General features: G+C 37.7%; 1 protein-coding gene across 2 annotated transcripts in view; it reads left to right on the forward strand.

Moving 5' to 3' along the window:
* Window positions 1-12,945, forward strand: part of LOC136038818 (casein kinase II subunit alpha) — a 37,866-nt gene extending 24,921 nt beyond the window's left edge. For both annotated transcript variants that reach the window (XM_065722210.1, XM_065722211.1), the window contains exons 6-7: window positions 827-975; window positions 12,522-12,945. In XM_065722210.1, the coding sequence (XP_065578282.1) occupies window positions 827-975; window positions 12,522-12,601 (229 nt within the window). In that variant the 3' untranslated portion in view covers window positions 12,602-12,945. The remainder of the gene's footprint in view (window positions 1-826; window positions 976-12,521) is intronic.
* The last annotated feature ends 1,591 nt before the right edge of the window (window positions 12,946-14,536 follow it).

Below are 14,536 nucleotides of genomic sequence, written 5' to 3' on the forward strand. Positions count from 1 at the left end.
ATGTGGGGCAAAACTTGATCTCCAGTGCAGTGCAACCTTTGCGGCACAATAGATCGGTCTCTGCTAGGCATATTGGACCCAGGCTATCACAGGGCTTAGAATTACCGGAGTTTATGCATAACTGTTACTAAATAATCAAACAAGAATCAAACTATACCCAAACAGTAAGAAGTCCACTTTAAAATGTGTGTTAAAATGTAAAATGTGAAATAACTTACCAATGATGAATCATTAGCTATTTGCTATTACTTTCGACGTAAATTGACAGGTAACTGCAAACTAAGCTCCTAAAATGTTTATAAGGTAAATGTTTACTATACCCAAACAGTAAGAAGTCCACTTTAAAATGTGTGTTAAAATGTAAAATGTGAACTAACTTACCAATGATGAATCATTAGCTATTTGCTATTACTTTCGACGTAAATTGACAGGTAACTGCAAACTAAGCTCCTAAAATGTTTATAAGGTAAATGTTTACTATACCCAAACAGTAAGAAGTCCACTTTAAAATGTGTGTTAAAATGTAAAATGTGAACTAACTTACGAATGATGAATCATTAGCTATTTGCTATTACTTTCGACGTAAATTGACAGGTAACTGCAAACTAAGCTCCTAAAATGTTTATAAGGTAAATGTTTACTTTCGTTCCAAGTGCTCTAAACTGCGTATTACTGCATATAGCAAGATTCTGATGATCGCATGATGAAGGCCGCAAAGGAAAACGCAGTAACCAGTGCAGTGTGAAAAAGAGTTAAGATTAGAGTAATTGATAACTGGCAGAAAATACAGAACCTTTTTTTCATATTTTCTTCTCTGTTTTTATAGGCACTCCAAGAAACGCTGGGAGAGATTTGTTCACAGCGAAAATCAGCATCTCGTCTCACCAGAAGCATTAGATTTTCTTGACAAATTACTTCGTTATGATCATCAAGAACGACTAACAGCTAGAGAAGCTATGGATCATCCCTACTTCTGTAAGTTTTCTTAAGTAGGCTTTTCTTAAGTTTAAATTGCAAATAATTCTAGGCACACAGATAATCAGGGCTGCTGAGTTCTCCAGTGTCGGTTAACGATTCATTGATTTTCGAAAACTGCGCGGTTATATCCATAGTCAGAATGTTCACGATAGGTCAGATCTTTTAGGAACAAGAGAAGCGATGGACAATCCTTACTTCTATAAGTTTTGTTTTGTTAAGTTTGAGTAGCTTCTGTAAGTCTTTCTCTGTTTCAAAAGGAAAGATACGGTAATTTAAGCTTGGAAGGAGTCGTGTATAAGAAAAGAAATTGAGTCAACGTTGCATGGTCAGCGTGATGTGTTGTGGGAACCTTTCATCGACTTTGTCGAGCAAGGAGTTGCGAGAGCAACACTTTGGCTTTGACTTTGATTTTCTTTGACATTGATTAAATGCCGCGGTTTTCAACCTCTTGAAACTGTTAAACAGCAAAACGCTGTCAAGGTATTCGAAAATACAAGGTCTAAGAAAAATGTTCATATTGTATTAAAAGATGGTCTGTTCTGTTAAAAAAAAGAAAATTGTCACTGTGTCAAATATCTTCCCTGAAAATAAAAGTAGTTGATGAGTTTTGCTTCAGCCACTGTGATGTAGGGAAAATATTCATACTATAACATTTTTAGTCTGCCATCTAACACATGGACTGTAAAGATCAACAGTTAAAATTTCTTGCACAACGTCTAAGATGTTGCTTATTAAATTTCAAGAGGATCCGAACGCGCATCGCGCCGAAGGTCGCTTGAGTTCAGTAGCTCCGATTACCTTGAAAATCAATCCCCAGTCAGGCCCAGGTACTTGTGATAAGTTTTAAGTAGATCAAACTACTACTTTCGATCAAAGGTCAGAAAAAAGGTGTACGCTTCTGAAAATTAAAGTTCGCATGTCCCATTGGCCCCAGGCCATCGTCCCAGACATTATACATCTGCCAGTAGAAATAACTATCTTACTTTGTTCTGTAATAGTGGAGCAGGGATATTAGAGAGAAATCATGGGTCTGCTTGTGCTGCTAATCATACAGATTGAAAAGTCTTTGTATAAATCTGATTAAGAGTTATACAAACTATACTACTTTTTTGCCAAGAAATGAGCAGTTAGGGACGTTGTTGGAGAGTCTATGGATCCATTTTGCCGTCAAAGCATATTGTAAACCCATACATCGTTCCACATCAAAACGATGTTCAGCATGTGCACTTATCGGCTAAAAAGTTGATGGTGGGACAGGGGTGTTAGGGCTCCTGAAGAGCCACGGGTCCACTTCGGTTCCCCAAGTGCGTAGATTGAACATCCCTGTGTGATTCAGTTCAGACAAAATGGTGTAAGAGGGGCTTACGCCCGGTTTATGCATTCGATTTTGTTCAAGATATTTGCGTCTAGCTTGAGAAGGCACGAAATACCTACGTTACTGCCTAATAGTTGGCTATCTGAGGCAGTGCTTCCATTGTCCCCGAATTTTTGGGGATTTCCCCGAAAATTGAGAAAAATTCCCGAAGAAAAAATTCACTCCCCGAATCCCCGAAAATCTTTCTTTTCCCATGATCTACCCGAAATAGAGTTAGTGGAAGGCTCACTGTTCGTTCCACAATTTTAATGTTGTTTTGCAACTTTATACAATGGTACGCTGGCGAACGTATGATATTGAAAAATATAAAACGGAATTGAGCTTATAGTTGGGAAATTCAAATCTTCTAAGCATTGGAAAGTTCAAAATTAACTGGTTGGATATAATATCTTCTGCTTCAAGTTATAATTATCTCGTGAGTATTGGTGATTCTTCGTATTTCCTTGATTATTTTACCATACTTACACTTTAGACAATTGTGATTGCAGCTGAATGCTTCAGTAACCAGAGTCTACCTGGTCCCACCCAAAATTTCCATCCCCCCTACTCTCAACCTCTATTTGGAATCCTCCCTAAAGGACAAAATGCAACAATATATACGCAAGCACCAAATGTTTGGTGCTTTGGAAGAAAAAGGGAGGTATATTGTATATCAGTACTATTGCAGAGTCCTTCATTGTTATAAGTCCCAGGAATATGAACACACTCAAAAAGAATGTAGAGCTAAAGAGTCAGTCAGTCTGTTTGAGGTGCTCAGAGAAACACCAATCATACCAGTGCCCATTGAAAACCAAGTGCCTCTGCAAAATTGGACTGGTTTCTATGCCGACACAACAAACTTAATGATGGGTGGTATTATCAGTTTTTAAAATTTTAAAATTAAAATTATCAGTGGGTGGTAGTTGTCAAGTGTGGTTGCCACTCCATTCATCTGTGTGCTTCGTATGCCTGCAAGAAGCTTACCAAAACTCTGGAAGACTTTTGTTGCCACGTATATAGTCATTTCTCTATGAGCGCTAAGCGAGTTGCAGTACTTAAAGAATTTCAAGATTTCTCGGCTACACCATATCACAAAATTCTAGCCCTTGGACAAACCCGGTGGCTGTCCCTCCATGCATGTGTGCAAAGAATCCTTGAACAGTGGAGCGCATTGTCCCTCTATTTCACTGATGCCAATTTTTATGACCCCACTCATTGCAACAAACTTGCCCTTAGTACTCTGAAAAATCCTTTTATGAAGGTTCTAATGATGTTAGTTGACTACGCTCTAGGCCTTTTGAACGAATTTAATGTATTGTTTCAATCGAAGTCACCAATTTTCTATAAGCTGAAGACGGAAATACTTAAGCTTATTGCAACCTTGGCTATAAACTATGTGGGTGGAACCTACGTCAGAAACTGTACTGATCTTTTGGCTCTTGACGTAACAGACGAGAGCCATTATGTCGACGTTCAGATGGTCTATCTTGGGTATATTGCGGTAGAGGAGTTGGCATCTTTGATCTCGTTCAGTCCAGATATCTCACAGTTGGAGGTGAGGAAGGTCTATATAACAGCAAGAGACTTTTACAAGGAGGCCATTATCCAGATACAGAGACGCTTTACGTTTGAATGTGACGTTTATGAGTTCACAAGTCTACTTGATCCTGTCAATTCTCGAAATTTGAACCCACCTAGCTTAGCAAATTTTCTAAGAAGTCGTGGGTTGCCTTCGTCGAACAAGGCTCTAATTGACAGGGAATGGCGTGAAAAGAGCACTGTTTCTTCGGCGAGTTTAGACACATGTACGATGTCCGTGGAGGAGTATTGGAAGTTTATCGGTAAGCAGACATACCCATGTGGAAAGCCGAGGTTTGAAAACCTAAGAATTTAGATTACTGATTTTTGTACTGATTACTAGATTACTGACTATAGTACTAGATTACTAATGAGCTCTTGTCGCGTGCAAAAAGTAACCAGTTTTTTTTTCCTATTGAATGTCTCTGGACTTCTAAATTAGCATAATGTCTAATGAGAAAGAAAGACTTGTGCATAATGCTTTGCTAAATTATTGATCGCGAGCGCTCCAAGCAAATAAGACTGATGAAATATGCGAAAAGGCAGTGGGATTTATGACAAGGATACGATTATAAAAGCTAAGGATACACTTTGGCACTATTCGAATACTTCGAGTCGCAACGCTGCTCGCCAAAAGATTGCCGATAATTTGTTAGATATGCTGAAACTGATCCAGTTATGTGAGACTAACCGGATCAAATTGCCGAAAATCGTAATCTTTGATCCTACGGAGGTCCCAACTACGCCAGATGAATTGAGTGCTATTGTTACTCAAAAAGTGAAAAAAACTCCAATAGTTTGAAGAACTTTATTGAAAGTGAGAAAAAAGCCCTTGCAGCTGAGAAACTTGCTACATCCATGAATCAATTAGTCACTCCACCGGCCAAGCCTTCCTATGCAGTTATTCTCAAGAAGCCCCCCTTATACCTTAAAAAGCCTGACTCCCGTAAAGCTTATCTGGAGCATGTTTGTGGAGAAGCTAGTGGGAATATAATCGAGCTTTGTCCCAGTAGAGACCTCACAAAGTGGTGCCGAATCTAATATATCACTCATAACCGGGAATAACCCTGAAGTCGAGCCTAAACTCCGATATGTTCCTGAAGATCTGGATGAAAATAGCCTATATGATCTGATTGTCAACTGTTTGAAAGCAACTCAAATTCGAAACAACCGTTCGTTTAAGCTTCTATTTGAGTCTAAAGAGGACCTCGAGTCTTCTATTCGCTTTCCGCCCATCATAGAGTACGAAAGACTCCCCATTAGTATATTTCAACGCTTGCCAACCCAATGCTTTTCTTGCCAGTCATATGGTCATTTTGCGTTTGCGTGCTCAGGTACCCGTAAATGTTCCAAGCGTGGTGAGGCTGGCCACTCCACAACTAAAGATAATCCTTGTACCAAGGCACTTAAGTGTGCTCTTTGCAATTTCTCCGACCACCCATGTTACACTTTTAAATGTCCTGTCGCTCAGTCTCTTCTAAAGAATTCCAATGCCTGAAGAAACCTTAAAAATTGTATCTCGGAACATCAATGGGAAAGTTCTACCGAGACATCACCTACTGTCTGAACTTTGCTTGCGGTTTGACGTGGTGGGTCTTCAGGAACACTTCTTGTCAAGCGATAGTTGTCAACTGTTGGAGTTCACGTCTTCTCATAATCTGTTTTTCCACCATGATAAGTCCACTCGCGGTAGGCCTTCAGGTGGTTTGGCCCTGATGATAAAGAAAGAGCTACTTGGTAATCTAGTTGCTAAGTCTGATAGTTTCCTTGCGGTTGAAGTTTCGAATGTGGTCATATTCGTCGTTTATTTTCCCACTAATTACCGTAATGATATGTCTGAGAGAAAGTTCTCTCACACATGTACATCTATTGCCAAGCTAGTATCAAAATATGAAGATGAATGCCTAAGTTGTCTCCTGTTTGGTGACTTTAACTGTGAACAGTCTGACCCTGAAAACAATAGATCTCAGATCTTGCTCCATGCTTATCCAAGTCTGACCTATGTTGGAAATGATCGTGATTTTACGTACATCCATCAATCTGGTTCCGTGTCTCAGTTGGACTATTTCTATTGTTCTCTATGATTAAACCCACCTCTAATACTATGGTTCTTCTTGATTACTCCATATCCGACCACATGCCGATCTGTAATTCTTTTCAAATAAAGCCCTTGCCGCAAACTTCACCCACAAATTCCCCACCTAAATGGTTCTTCAGCCTCAACTGGGAAGCAGCTAACATCGATTCCTACCAGAGTTCATGTGACTACATACTGTCGAAGATCCGAATTCCTTTCGCACTTCTCTGTTGTCCAAATATGACAGTAAAATCAGAAAAAAACATCCTACTAAACATATACTGTCTGAGATAACGCATGCTATCCATACAGCTGAGAAAACTGCAATTCTGGTCCGCGAAATTCGCCACGGCACGGAAGTGCGTAACTGGCGGAATAATCCTAATCTCCTGGCGCATGTGATTCAGCGAAATTCCGGCTACATTTATGGGTAGATTGTGGGAAGCTGCGCTCTGGAGTAGTCAACGCTGTTCGTATTTACACGAGACGTAAATTTTCCAAAGCCATCGCACAGCATAAGGCTAACGAAATTGCCCGTACCAGCGAGACTGTCGATAATTCGCCTCTTGCTTTATGGCATCTTCGATCTAAGAACAAATCTTCCAATGGCCCGCCCTGCATGCCAGAAAAAGACTGGTGCGACTACTTCAGAGACCAATTTTCAGCCCCTAATTCCTACCTAGATAACACCTTTTGCCAGGCCCTCGATATGGAGCTTCAGTTTGCAGTTGAGGATATTGGTGTCCTGGTCACTCCGTCCTTGATGCGTTCCAAAATTGATAAGGTAAAAAAAAAAGTCTAAGAGTATCGATGGTATATCTGGTATCCATTTAAGCTTTGCCAGCAATCTTCTCCTATAGTACCTTTCTCTGCTATTTCAAATGATTTTCGTTACTGGCATCGTTCCAGACAGCTTTGGTGTTGGATTGGTCCATCCTATTCTCAAAAAAGGTAAACCAGCTGACCAGTGCGCTTCATATCGTCCGATCACTGTTTCAACTACTTTTTGTAAGCTATTTGAATCCCTTATTTTTGATGAAATTGCACTTCGATGCACTACTCCGGACGACCAGTTCGGTTTCAAAAAGCACTCAGGACGGGAACACGTTCACAGCGTTCTTGCAAATCTTCTTATTGATGCAGATAAAAATGGTGATCTTCTCGTCTTTGGAGCACTTGATGTTAGTAGAGCCTTCGATTCTGGCATCCATGGCCATATCCTGCTCAAAGCCCTTCAGCTAGGTGTTTCCTCTTGCATCCTTTCCCCTGTTTACAGTATGTACAATAAGCTCTCGGCTGTTATCCTGATCCCCTCTCCGTCCGGCAGTTTTCCTTCAAAGGAAATGCTGAGTGTCAAGAAAGGCGTACGTCAAGGTTGCAAAACTTCTCCATCACTGTTTAATAACGCTATTATCGAAGCACAGCAAGTAATAAAGCCGTCGTGCTTTTTCCCGTGGGATTAACCTTTCGCTGCTGAACTTTGCTGATGACATTCTTCATGTTTCTCGTTCGATATCTTTATTTCAACAGAATTACGACTCACTTGCAGCGGCATACAAGTAGATCGAACTTTCCTTCAACGAATCTAAAACAGAACTTCTTTTCTTCAATGGTTCAAAAAATGAGCTTTCAATTAGCCTCTCCGTTAAAATTAGCGACACTGATTAAGCCTTGTGAGTCCCTTACGTATCTTGGCCTTCCTATTTCTTCTACATTGAAGGACACACGCTCAGCACTGACAAACCATCTCTGTTCCCGTCTACGAGCGTCTAACGGATTACTTGTTGCCAATAAGTATCGTTTCAACCGTCCTCTCCTTACCCGGCTATACAATGCTTTTACTACTACCCCCCATCTGCTTGCTCTAGTTCCCTTCTGGAAAATATTCAAAGCTACCGAAAAGAAAGCCATTTGCAGCGCATTTCACAGTTATGATAAGTTTCTCCTGCGTCTCCCTTTGTGGGACAGCAATGGCGGCATCTCCAGGAAATATAAGGTCACCAACCCTTCCATGGCCATAGAGAGAAGAATCTACAAATTCAGTACCAATGTTTTAAGAGCCAACCACCCCTGGACTGGTGTTGTTTTATAATATTTGTAGTGGAAGTGTATTTAAATTTTTGTGCTTTTCTTTCTTTTTCTTTTATATACTCCGTCTTTTCCGTTTTTGACGGGTAATATATTAATAATAATAATAATTACATGTGTGCACTGCAATTTTCTAAAGTTACAGCAGAGCGCTTGTTCAGGGCCCTCAAAGATTTGAAAACAGATAAACAAAACTGTTTGGCGACAAAATCGGTTGCGTGTAGTCTTCAGACCAAAGTGGGAATGAAGAGACTCAATCTCAGTTCCTCTTCTCTTGTCCTTGACCGTGAAATGACGAAGCTTCTGTCAAATGTTAAGGCTTCTGCAACTGCTGAAGAAGTAGCTACGCTTATTTCTGGTTTCGTGGCTCCCTAGGTCGTAGGTGGTGTGCTTAGTTTAGCTGATATTGTGCCTCTTCGTGGCAATTTTCAATGACATATTTTTTTGGTATAATTGAATATAATTGAAACCTGAAGGCTTTATTTTTTCCTGCACAGTATAGTACGAACAAGGTTTGTTGCAAATACATGTTAGATCATTCGAAAAATTCTTTTGGCTTTCCCATCCCAAAATACTCCCTTTTTGGTGCAGAATAAATTGAAAAAGCTGATTTACACTCTAGGATTTAAGCAGGCCTCAGTGTTTGAAGCTAGGTAGAACTGCCGGACCGAAAAGGCTTTTGAAACACCAGTCAAGAAAATAAAACCTGTATATATTTTCAACCAATCAGAGAAAAAACGGATTGGCCAGGTATCCTAAACAAAATTCTTTTTAGTTATTTTAAGTTTATCTTTTTAAACCGAATCTTACGCGTAGGGACCTTTATGGTATTTGTCCGGGATAAATTTTTAACTGTATTGAATTGTCTAGACAATTTTTCCTGGGAGAGGAATAATTTTTCTGTGGAGATGGAGCTGGATTTCCTGGCATTTTTAAAAAACTGTTTGAAATAAAATAAAAGATTTTTTCCGTCTGAAAGTACGCCCAAGGAGCGACATTAAAATGAACAAAAAAAATATTATATATATGAAAAGGATAGCCCCCTTTTTCTTTACGCTTAAGTTCAGATTTAGTCCCGATTCTGTAAGAACAACTTCCAAAACAATTGAAAAATGAGAAGCTTAAGTACTAAAAAACTTCAGCATGAATAGTTGGGCGTTTAGAAGGGGACAGTCCTCTCACTATGTTATCGTTTCTATTCGTTTTAATTTTTAATTCTGTTCCTGGCTTTCAGGTGATTTTTTAAAATTAAATTTCTGGTGTAAGTTCATGTTTGCTTGCCGAAGAATATTCATTAATTTCGGAGAAATCATTGCACATGTTATTGCTTTGTATGAGATTATTGCCTTTTTATAGGCTACTTTATTTTCGTCGTCTTTCTGAAAATAAATGACATAAAAATCTCGTTTTCGGGCTATGGGAATAAAGCAGCAAAGATAATATAGAACCTAAAGCAACAAAATTGCAATATCATTCAGCCTATTTTTTTTTTAATTTATTTAAAAATAGTACTGAGGTTTTGTCTGCAATACCAGCAAAAATCATTTTTGGCTATGGCTTCCAATCCTGTACCCTAGCTCTAGAACCTATTTTGTTAAAAACTTGATTTAGTACGCGGATCCAAGCCCTACTTGAGCCTGAAAACGAAGGTATAACCAATTTTGGCTCCCAAATTTTGCAACAAAATTTCATTTTGAACTTGCCCCCGAAAATTCCCCGAATCTTGAAGACTTGTCCCCGAAAACACCCCGAATTTTTTAAACTTGTCCCCGAATTTTGAGAATCGAGAGTGGAAGCCCTGATCTGAGGAGGTATAGAGCACGGAACCACATTTTGGTAATACAGATTGAAAATCCTTGTGTGAGCCCAATTCAAACAAGCGAGAAGACACCTACCTTTCAATTAACACGTTGGTGCTTGGGAGGCGGGGGGGGGGCTCTGTTAGATGAACCACGTGCTCACTTCATACCTCAAATCATGCAGATTGAGATTTGCATTCTTCAGATATACCCCTAATGCATTCTTCAGATATACCCCTAATAATACAGAGTGATAATTTTAGCTTGATTCCGCTTCTAACAACGTGCAACATGCCTACTTTTCTGCTAAAAAGTTTGCAGTAAAAGGGGGCTTGGGTTCACTTTGGGCATCCAATCTCCAGAGATGGAGAACCACTACATGTTTCTGACTTATACAAGTCTCAAATTGTCGCTTTTTGCTGAAGACATGGCATCGGGAGGATCTTGGTGCAACTTGGACCCAGCTAATTTTTCTAGATTATGACTTTGCTCGTTTTCTATTTTTAGGATTTAGCGATTAAAGACTTGGCTCATTTTTACAGCCAACCAGGATTCTGTTTATCGTTCTGAAGTCATTACCCTATTTTGTTTCCAATCTTTAATACACCAAGGGTGTATGGAGTTTAATAACCCCATAACTTTTTAAAAACGATGCATCTCATAAACTAGTTTGATTCAAAAAAGACTGATGTTATATATTTGTATCTGCTCATCAAGGACTACTGATTAGCGTTCGTACCTGTTTTTATTTAAAAGCGGAATTTTTCTATTCTTTAAATGGATAAATAAGAATAGTTTATGAAGTTTATTTATAATAAATTTCTCTGGAAATTCTCCTTTTGTACCGGATTCGAGTCGGATCTATTGAGTCCCCCCTCCCGCCGTATGGAGAGATACCTGTTTATGATTGACAAATATCAAACTGAAGGTTTTCTGCAGAGTCCAAGAAAATTCTGCTGTTCTACATGAACTCTTTCCCCCCTTCTTCTGTCAGTTCAGTTCACTAAGAAAAACTATAACAGTCATAACATACATAATCTCTCATCTCTATGCAAAAAATGCATGCTGAGTCCCTTATCACCTCAAAAATAAATACACACTATGGCTCTCCATCCACTCCTTAATACAACCATGGCCCCCATCAACAAAACCATCCTTATAAGTCCCCACCTCTTCATCCAGGAGGAAACCACTCCAACCCCCACACAAAAAAAAACTCCTCAATAATGGCTAAAATCACTAATTTCCAAATCTTGATTTCCAAGATTCTGGTTTAGAGTTCAAGGACGTGTTTGCTTTCAGGGAAGGAAATTCGAAAACGTAAAATTGGGTTTTTCATAAACTTTTAATTAACCTCTAGACTGTTCTTTGGAAGGGCGCATGCGAAGTTCGGGACTTTCAAAACCATCAAAATCCTCATTTTTCTTTTATTTTCCCTAATAGCTTTTTTTTATTTTATTTTCTTATTTTAGAATTCTTTATATTTTTCTCCTTAATCCTTTTTATCGAGATGTTCAGACATTTTCGAATTTCCCTAAGAGCATTTTGAAAAGCAAAAATTTTCTTCTATGCCTTACTCATTTTGCCTCAGTTTTTTTCTTTTGGTAATCTTGTTTAACCTATTCTAGTTCAGCAATATCATGCTGATTAATTCTTCAGACTCTATCCAGAAGTTACACAAAGTTTTCATTCATAACACAGAATATGCAAGTAAAGATATACACTGAGTTATGCTAGAAGTGAGGGATATCTAATTGCAATCTAATTTTTCAGATTTAATTTTGGATTTCTTTTCATTATTTAGTTTTGTATTTTAAGTTATATTCCCACTGAGCTGATGGTTATTTCCAGCAAGGATGGAGCCTTCAAGTAATTTTAGTTTTAAATTTTTAGAGTACATAATTAAATTGGTTGTATATTTCAATGACGTGTTTTCTCACAGTTCTTTAGTTTGTTATATTTATTGAGTTTTGTTGTTCTAGATCTAGAGCTACGATTTAAGTATGCTGGGTAATTTAGACAATAACTTTTAGCTAGATAACAAAGTTAATTGCTTTATGTCTGAGTTTATTTAATGCTTTTTCAGAGTAAACGTAATGAAATTTATACATCTAGAATCATAATAATTTGGTTTATTTTTTCTGAATTTGGTTTGTTAATTGCTTTATGTCAGAAATATACCACATTTCTTAGAATAAGAAAAACTCTAGTGGTATCTCAGGCGTCACCCATCATTGATTCTTGACCAATAACTAAATATGTGCGTCTAACTGAAAGCTTAGGAAATGTAAATGACGCAGTCACTTAACCATGGCATAATAAGAGTTTTTTCAATGCCCAGAGGCACGGGAATTTAGTCTCCCCCTTGCACACGCCTGAAATAATTTTTTATGGACTTTTATACTCAATGTAAATAATACAGATGAGTTGTTAATCCCCTCTGTAAATGAAATCTTGAACGCATCCCTATTTTGAACAGGTTGTGTTTTCGGTAAATGTCTTGTTGAACTGGTTTCTTTCAAATTTTCGTCTCATTTCCTTTTCCAGTATTTAAATATGTTTATTATCCTTTATGTTCAGTTTCACTGTCTCTGCTATTTTCTCTCTTTTCAACAGTCGTTTAGTGTACATTTATTTTGTTTTTCAGATCCTATTGTTGGTCAAGCCCGTTCAAACGCAATATCGTCTTCACCAGCACCAGGAGGGAGCACTGTTGCAAGTGAATAAGCTATTCTCTTTTTAGGTCATCTTTTTATTAAGAAGTCATCTTTTTATTAAGAATAATTAAGTATGGATAAGACATCCGTGTCTGGAAATGAATGAGCTAATTCATAAAGTGGAATTCGATTTTTTTTTTTCTCCAGCAATTACTCTAAGTGTTTTAATTTATCAAAGCCTGATAGTGTTTTCTCTTTTTTTTACGAAATTCAGTTGTTTACTTTGTGTAAGGTCAATGTTCCAAAACTAGGGATTCAAATGAGACCTGATTTCTTGGAAAGAGGCGCCAAGCCTTTTTTTGAATGTGGCTATGTTGTTTTTTTCCTTTTTTGGTAATAAACACACTTAACTTATCTATGATTGACAAATATTTTAATAGGTATTTTTTTGTCTATCTTTATAGTAACAAGGGTACTGAATGTTTAAAAAAGAATATTGTTTGAATTAGTTGAGTTGGAACTTACACAGCAATATAAATATAAAAAATTAGGAAAAATCGGAAATTCAATTTTTATATAAAAAAAAAGGCCTCCATATGCAATTGCAGCTGTATAGCTTTTAGTAGTAGCAGAGGCTAAATTTAAAAAATCCCACGTGGGTGAAGAATTAGCAGGTTCGGCGTGGTAACATTGGTGAAATGTATAATGGCATAAACATTTCTACTTTCGAACCAATCAAACGAAAGCTTATGAAATCGCGGTTTTCGTGTATGAATGTAACTGAGATGGATCAAGGGGGCACATAATTAATGATTTTGATATACTTGGTACTTTAAAATTCTAGTAGTGAAATGAATGAGAAACTGAAGAAAATTTGAACCAAGTAGTGGCCCCAATTTGTGACAATGTTGATGGGAAAATAGATTTTACAAAACCAAGGGACAATTGCATTTTCATCCTATTTAAATTCCAAAAAGGGCACTTCTCAATGAAAGTACCAAAAAAGGGATTTATCGACCTTTTTCCCAATGACGATGGAACGCTGTGCAGAAGACCTAGAAAAACTCAGAAACATTACATTCAATTCGCCTATTCAATGTTTGGATTTCTATTTTAGGTCTAAGTTTTTCAAAATTGAATAGATATCTTCCGAAAGCGTGTGGATTATTTTAGTTTTTAAACCATTCTTATCGACTGTAAATTAGGGTTCTACTATTGTACTTTTTATAGCTATGTTTGAGTTGGTGCTAGATGGCGTTTCTTTTTCTCAGAGATGAACTCGTTTCGTATTTTATCAAATTCCCATCCTTTTTGATCTGAATCAAAGTATATAAATCTATACAGTATAATCAAACTCAGTAGTAGTAGGGATTGCCCACTTCCCATTATGCGGTGTACATCTGCGTCACCACGCGTGGCCCATTTCCTCCACGTGACACAATATCGCCACGTGGCTCAGTGTTGCCAGAAGGTGAAACAAAAAAGCCGCCAAAATACGCCCAAGCTTTTAAAAACCAAGACAGCCATCATGGTTCTACAATTAAAGCAGACGTTCGACATTTTCTTCAACAAAGTTCAACAATTAAAGCAGACGTCTCGCATTGATCGAAAAGTAATTTGCGTTTACAACCGGTTATTACTTCTTTTACAAAAAAAAACATTAAATTCAGACCATCTTGACTAACAAGAAAATCCAAATGTTAATAAAGGATCTCAGCATTGTTTTCCACGTCTAATCCATATTCAGCGACTGCAATTTTCATATTCTTAGGTGTGTTCTTTTGCAAAGAAAAAATACACCAATGCTTAAAAAACTGGGCAATAATTTTTTTTATATATATACATGGGAGGTATATACATATATACCTACCTGGGAGGCATATATTATATAATGAATTAAGCATCTAGTAATTCTGAAACTAATTCGAGGATTATATTCATGAAAGAAAGATGATAATACTAGTAAAATATATGAGCATTTCTTCCTCTCAAAGATTAGTAATTC

Source organism: Artemia franciscana, chromosome 18, assembly GCF_032884065.1.
Source record: "Artemia franciscana chromosome 18, ASM3288406v1, whole genome shotgun sequence".
Classification (NCBI taxonomy): domain Eukaryota; kingdom Metazoa; phylum Arthropoda; class Branchiopoda; order Anostraca; family Artemiidae; genus Artemia; species Artemia franciscana.